A 6825-nucleotide genomic window follows, 5' to 3' on the forward strand; every position below is an offset into this window, starting at 1 on the left:
GAAATGTGATTATATTTCAAACGGATATGAAATAACTACGAAAAATTTAATGTAATGTATTCAGAATAAGAAAGATAAAATAAATGTTAAGTCAGCGATGTTTTACATTGGTCTTACATAGTTTATACATATATCCTGCATATATCAAATAAGACCAATCATAAATATGTAAACAATACGAGTAACTGCAGCCGTGTTGCTAAATGTTTTCAAACTCAGAACTCAAAAATACTCTTTAAAATTCTGTTAAGTAAGTATATTTTTACCTACTTACCTCTGAAAATTATAATTGTATTACAATACCATTTTACGCACTTCTTCCAGCAAGCTCATAGCTGTGAATTTTTTCGCTTTATGCAATAATTTGCAAATGACCGGTTCTTTGAGGAAATGGACGACATAGATGTCTCCATTGTCCGTCTCCACTTCGAGACGCTCCAAGATTTCCCGCACTTGATCCTTGTATGGAGTTACCTTTTCTTCAGGAAGCAGAACGAAGTGCCAAGGCAAACAAATCTCTAGCACATTCCAGATCACTTTCTGGCTCACGGCGTACGCTATATTAGGATCTTCCTCAGGCAACATCTTTTCTTCCTCTTCGACTTTTAATTCCTGTGGTTTCTCGTCCACGGGCTCATCCTCTTGACAAGGTGGACATATATACGTGTATCGCACTTCAACCGCTGATTGCACTTTGGCTGTACTCGCTATGTTTAGGTTATTTTCTTTGGACAAACGAGCGCTTTGCGACGTACTTTGTTCACCTTTCTTTAATTTTGAGGCCGATCCCTTTTCCTTTCCTCCTTTTTTACCTTTCTTACTTTCAACTACAGGGTCATACTGCAACTCTGTTATAGTAGTGCCCACGCATATATCAATTACATTGGATATAATTTTATCTAGTAGACGATTGGTGCATTCTAGAGCGCATGCGCGACAAGCATCTCGATATTTTTTATCTTTAATTAAATGGCAAACGATTTCGTTGCATTCTTCATACGAGTGACAAACCTTTTTTCCAACTGCCACAGATAGAGCTGCAGCAAAACCCTCAATTGGATCGGGACTTTTGCATAAAGCTAACAGAAGTGCTGAATAATTCATCGTATCTTTTGAGGTTTCATAAAGGCTAAATAGAAACTCTTTGATTAGGTTCTTTCTCAGTTGCTCACATGGGTCTTGTGTGTCAAAGTCTCGTTCGAACCATAGTTCTGTCGTAATGAAACCTTCTTTTTTGATAAGCTCTGTCGAATCCCGATCAATACAGCGGAATTCATGGCGCAAATCGAGTAGTTCTTCTACAGATGGAAATCTTAAATTTGTACAGTAAATCAGGAAATCTCTCCAATCCACGTAAGCAGTGTCTCCGAACATCTGGAATACCAATTTTGGCACTTGTTCGGGATCTAACCGCTTCCATTTTTGTGGAACTAGTGAGCCGTCACATGTTTCGTGGCCAAATATTAGAAAGTCTTGTACGAGATATATAAATGCCTGCTGTAGTGCAATTCCTGATGGAGCGACAATCTTGAATTGAGACCTCAAACGCTCCAATTGAGCAACTTTAAATTCCATGTCAGACACGTAGTCATCAATTGGAGGCGTAGCAGGCGGTGCCGGAGGTGGAAACTGCAGAAGATTAGGATCAATAATGAATGTGTCATGCTCCAAAATAAGACTTTCTGGAATTCTCCTACTATCTTCAACAGCTAGTTGAATATATTTACAAAGGCGATCTACGGATTCAATTTCGTTCAAATAATATGTATTGATTTCGTTTTGCACTAGCATAAACGTTTTGTAAATTATGTCATTGAATAACTTCATGTCCTGGTAGCATTTATACTGGAGGGCTAGTATGCGTAAGCTGGCCCTGTACATTTCACCATTGATACCCATTGTCCATTCATCAATACATTTTAGTACATTAGCCTTGAATATTTCCTCTGATGTTACTGATTGGTCGGAAGATGACTCTTCTTTTTTCTTAGGAGCTGACACTAGCTTAGCAAGTTCAGTATATTCCTTACTAATGAGAGAGCGATAAGAATCATTAGTCTCTTTGATCACTTTTAACGCAAACTTGGCATTATTGTCCAAGATAATATTAAATGGATTGTTACTATAATCAATTTGGATATTCTTTATCTGTAGGTCAAGAAATGCTGTTCTTAACTGTCTGAAAACTTTGTCTTCTCCACTGGATTTCTTGGTTGCTGCGGATTCGGCTTCATCCGATAGGTCATAATTTATTTTAGTTAACTCTTTGCTTGACAGCCGTTCGTTCGGAGGCAATTTTTTGAGTTGAGCAAAGTAAAAGTCATGAAGAGCTTGGAAAGATAATATTGACCTGGAATTAAAACATGGTTATGGTAGAGTCAGACCAAGACAAGTCTGCATCGATTTTGATAGTACACGCAGTGCGTGTTATTTTAAACGTCATACTTCTATGAAATTATGACGTATAGGTAAATAACACACAGTGCAACTGAGTGTGCTATCAAAATCGATGCAGCCTTGTAGGTATTGGTCTTTGGTCTGACTGTAATTAGGTACAATTTTACATGCAGCTTCGTAGCTGCATTTAATAATGCATTTAATGTTATCTTGCCTTGGCAATGACAAAATACTAGCTTTAAGAAAAAATCTTAAGTACGATTCCCACCGACCGGGCGGAGTCGAAACGCATTTCACATTTGTATAGTTCCGCGCGGACGCGGACGGCTCCGGAGTCCGGACGGCCTCCATCGCTTCCGCCATACTTGTACATAATGCATAGGCAATTAGGCACATTAAAAATGCGATCCGGTGCAACCCAACTCCAGCCAGTCGGTGAATTGTAAATTATGGGAATCGCACGGGCAATACTTATAAGGTACCTTCTTAACCTTAGTAGGTACCTATTGTCTTAGGGCTTACCTATTTACTTCCGCTTGCATGCACGAGATGTACGAATTAGCCATAGCAGTAAGCTCTTCCATTGCCCAATTATCCAAAATAAAGGTATGTCTTTTTTGTTCCGCGTGTAATTTTCTTTCATCGCAAATATGGTAAAGTTTACTCTGTAAATCTTTCACTCTGCAGTGCCATTCATTTTTTGTAACACCGACGGTTCTCCAATCGCTTTCAAATTCATTATACTCCTTTTGAAATTGGCTTACTATATCCTGTTTGTTTGACGGCAGTGTGATGATTTGAGTCATCTTATCTTTGATGAATCTGACGTAAAGCGCTAAACTATTCATCTGCAGGCGAATAGCAAAGAATAGCTGTTTTATGTCGTTGAGATATATTTTTTCTACTTCTTCCCAACAGGTAGCTAACGCTGTTCCGATTGATTGTGAAAAGGGTATATTACCGTAGTCCCAGTCTTCCTCTCCAGCCAAAACTGTTACTTCTTCCGCAAGTTCATCATTTTCGGATTCTACTGAGACTGGCTCTTCAGCTTCAATCGCAATTAAAGTATCTTCTTGCGAAATGTTTGCAGAAGACGGGTTTTTGACCACGTTCAGGCCTGATTGTGATATTGACTGTTTTGAATGATTCGTTTTAGATTTACCTGCTAAGTCTCTTGATTTGCCTCCGGCTATCTCGGGTTTTAGAATTTTTGATTTCGTTCTTTTATCAGTAGAAGACGGAAAATTGAGATTACTTAATACATTTTCACCAAATAATATATCAGAGTTTGACGTCACAGACGCAATACAGTCCCCTATTATGTATTTGCAGATTTGTGCCAAAAAATCTTTTTCGATGAATTCATAGTACATACTGTAATTAATCCCTAAAACAGAGTAAAATCTTTCTATTAGCTCCGAATTTTCTTCGATTAAATCCCAAATAACTAGCTCTTGAAGAATATCTTCTGTTTCTTTTAATTGGATATAACATGTAAAGTAGCTTTCAAATGGTTTTTCATTCTGTCTTTTATGGGGATTATTTACAAGCATCGATTTACGTATCTCTTTATATTGATCCTTTTCAACTTTGCGATGGTTTGCAATCGCTTCCTCTAAGTAAATGTCATCTTTATCTGTTAAGCTTTCTTCACCTGGAGGAGCACATCCGGAAAACGTCTCTTCTAGAATTTGGGCTGTTCTATATGAATTAGGGTAGTTTATTATAACAAACCCCTTTATATCATCTTGGGCTTTTATATATTCCACAATCATAGCGGCCAACAAGTAATCTGTTAATGCGTCACCACCGCTTAAAACCTGGTAAGCATATTTTCCTAATTCCGCAGGTGTAGATAATACTATTTCTTCCTCGGGTAGTGTCTTTGGTGTTTGTGTTTGTTTAGTGTTAGGAGGTGGGGTACCAATGACAGGAAGAGGTTCTAGACTTTTACTCGTTCTTTCATCATCCGATTTCATTAACCTGATTAGCTCTTTCTCGGGCTCTTCTTGAGCGGCGAGGACAAATTTATCGAATGATAGCTCAATATCTGTGCACCCTACCATTTCAGTTTTAAATTGTTTTAGACAGTAGTTAATAGCAGCCTCGATACGAACTACATGTATACGCCTATAGTCCAGTAATGTTTGCATTGCAGTGGTTATGGCTCTGTCAGGTAGGTTACGCAAAATAGCCTTAGATGTAAACTCCGGCAGATCGGCAGGAAGTCTGGGTGGCGGGTAAGGGTACTTTATCTCCAGTAATGTATACACAACGTGACCTAGTACACGCGTGCCGAGGTATTCAAATTTTCTTTCCTCGGACTCTGGGTCAAAATTAGGAATCAAATGGTCCAAATTCCAAGGTCCAGTATAATTATGATACTCCAAGAATTCGCCATCGTTCATTGCCTCTTGCCTGTCCAATTCTAGCCTTATGATTTCTTCAACTTCTGGAAGCACCTCCTCTTCAAGGGCAGGTTCGTTAAGAAGGTCTTCTGTGGGTTCTAATATTTCAAAAATAGGTTGTTTTTTTAAATACAGCATTTTCCACTCATGAATGTAGTGTTCAGGAATATCATCACCAATAAGTTTTTTGAAATAAGCATACCTGGTCGCATAATCAACAATTGATAGCATAGTTTCATAGCATATCTCGTAATAGTGTTGTCGTTTTCTTTTCATTTTTTCTGCATATAGTCTCTTATGCAGCATATCTTGTCGAGATTTCTCAAAACCTATTTCGTCTAGGGCCGAATTAATGTGCTCTTTGATATTGTCAAGATACTGATCAAATTGTTTTTTCCTTTGCTCGGCAAACTCATTTTGAGCTCTGACCCTGTTTTGAAACAAATTACGAGCTTGTTGCTTAGTCTCCATTATTTGTGTACACATTTGTTTTTCAAACTGCGACAGTTTCAATACTTTCTTAGCGAGTTCTGTATCAAGGCTGGTTTCTTCTTCGTTGATCGTCTGGTTCCACATTGAGCTGCTGAGCGCGCTGGTCATTTGTTTTTGGAATTCCTCAGAGTCAGCTTTTCTGTGCATCCTAGTATAAAGATTTTCCATGTAATTTTGAGCCCATTCAGAACTCATCAGCGATTTACTTTCTTCAGCAGCCTTATTTTCCATTTCTAAAAGTTCCTCGTACGTATAGTTTTTGGTTTCACAAGGAAATTTCTTTGAAAATATTTCCATATCTTTTTTGTCTTTTTCAGTAAGCTTTTTGGGTTTTGATGTGGGGTAATAACATGGCGTCTTCTTTTCTTCTATATTCTGCAGTGCCTTAACATATTTATGACGTAAATATGCAAAGGTCTCCTTTACTTCTTCGGCTTTCTTTCTCTGCCACTCAATAAAATGCTTCTCGTTTAGTAAAGGTTTTGACAAAAAATCGACGGTAGGCCCCTCTTCTTTTTCCTCAATTTTATCAACTTTGAATCTAGTGTCCATTTTTTTCACCAAATCGGAAACCATTTTTCTTTCGCGTTTGATAAAATCAATACGGTCCATTTTATCCAAATGAAGAAACAGTTGGTAGAAAAGCCTTAATAAAACGGTTCCTTTGCCTTCCTTCACATTCGCAAGATCAGTTGCGGTCAAATTAATTTCTAGTTCATGTAACCATTCCTGTAAATATTTCCAGTTGTTATCGATGTCTACCGGGGCGTTACTAGACCTGATGAGGTAATGTTTCTCCTCATTGATAATATTGTAGCTGAGCAGAACGCTTGCAATGATGTGTCCATTTTTCATCATGTTACCAAATTCTTCCGCTTTCCACACAATCTCCCGTTGCAGCCTCTCCGTCAGCCATTCTTTAAGTATTTCTGCCATTATTATAATTATGTTTGATAAAATATTATTAGTGCATTGTATCAGAACTCAATAAAAAATCGTCAATTGTCAACAACAAATCGATAAATAGTCAGTTAGGCAGAGAACTGTCAATTACTTTATGGCCATATTTACCTTTTCTCTAGCCCTCGAGCCTTTTTTATTTACAGAATACATTTTTACACTTTTCCGCCTTTTTTATATACATAGTAACGGAAGAGTAAGTACCTACCTATACCTAGAAAGTATATTAGGTAAGCCGAGGGCATGACAAGCAATGACGAGGGCCTCAGAGGGCCTACCGCGAACCACGTTCGACGTGTTGCCTCATACATGTCACACTTTACGTACGAATTTACAAGTACGACAAAGAGGCAACACGTTTGCCAGAGTATAGTATAACTTAATTTTGACATATAGATGGTCAAGCAAATCTTGGCAGTAGAAAAAGGCGCGAAATTCAAATTTTCTATGGGACGATATCCATTCGCGCCTACATTTTTTTTAAATTGCCGCCTTTTTCTACTGACAAGATCTGCTTGACCATCTATAGTTTGGCAAGCCATTTCCGTTACCTAGTAGAAAAAGGCGC

The 6825-nt window shown here is 38.1% G+C and overlaps 1 protein-coding gene across 1 annotated transcript; it reads right to left on the minus strand.

Annotated features, from left to right (window-relative positions):
* Window positions 1-256: 256 nt before the first annotated feature.
* Window positions 257-6319, minus strand: LOC134654150 (sperm flagellar protein 2-like). Its single transcript, XM_063509594.1, has 2 exons — window positions 2920-6319; window positions 257-2350 (listed from the first exon to the last, which is right to left on the minus strand). The coding sequence occupies exons 1-2, from the start codon at window positions 6231-6233 to the stop codon at window positions 295-297; spliced, it is 5370 nt and encodes a 1789-aa protein (XP_063365664.1). The 5' UTR covers window positions 6234-6319; the 3' UTR covers window positions 257-294.
* Window positions 6320-6825: the final 506 nt, after the last annotated feature.

This window comes from Cydia amplana, chromosome 14, assembly GCF_948474715.1.
Source record: "Cydia amplana chromosome 14, ilCydAmpl1.1, whole genome shotgun sequence".
Taxonomy (NCBI): domain Eukaryota; kingdom Metazoa; phylum Arthropoda; class Insecta; order Lepidoptera; family Tortricidae; genus Cydia; species Cydia amplana.

Excerpts from the sequence above, each read along its gene's own strand:
- LOC134654150 (XM_063509594.1), bottom strand. The coding sequence starts at position 6,233 with ATGGCAGAAATACTTAAAGAATGGCTGACGGAGAGGCTGCAACGGGAG. Across the intron at positions 2,351-2,919 it reads ATGCAAGCGGAAGTAAATAG|GTCAATATTATCTTTCCAAG; the intron begins GTAAGCCCTAAG and ends TTTTAATTCCAG.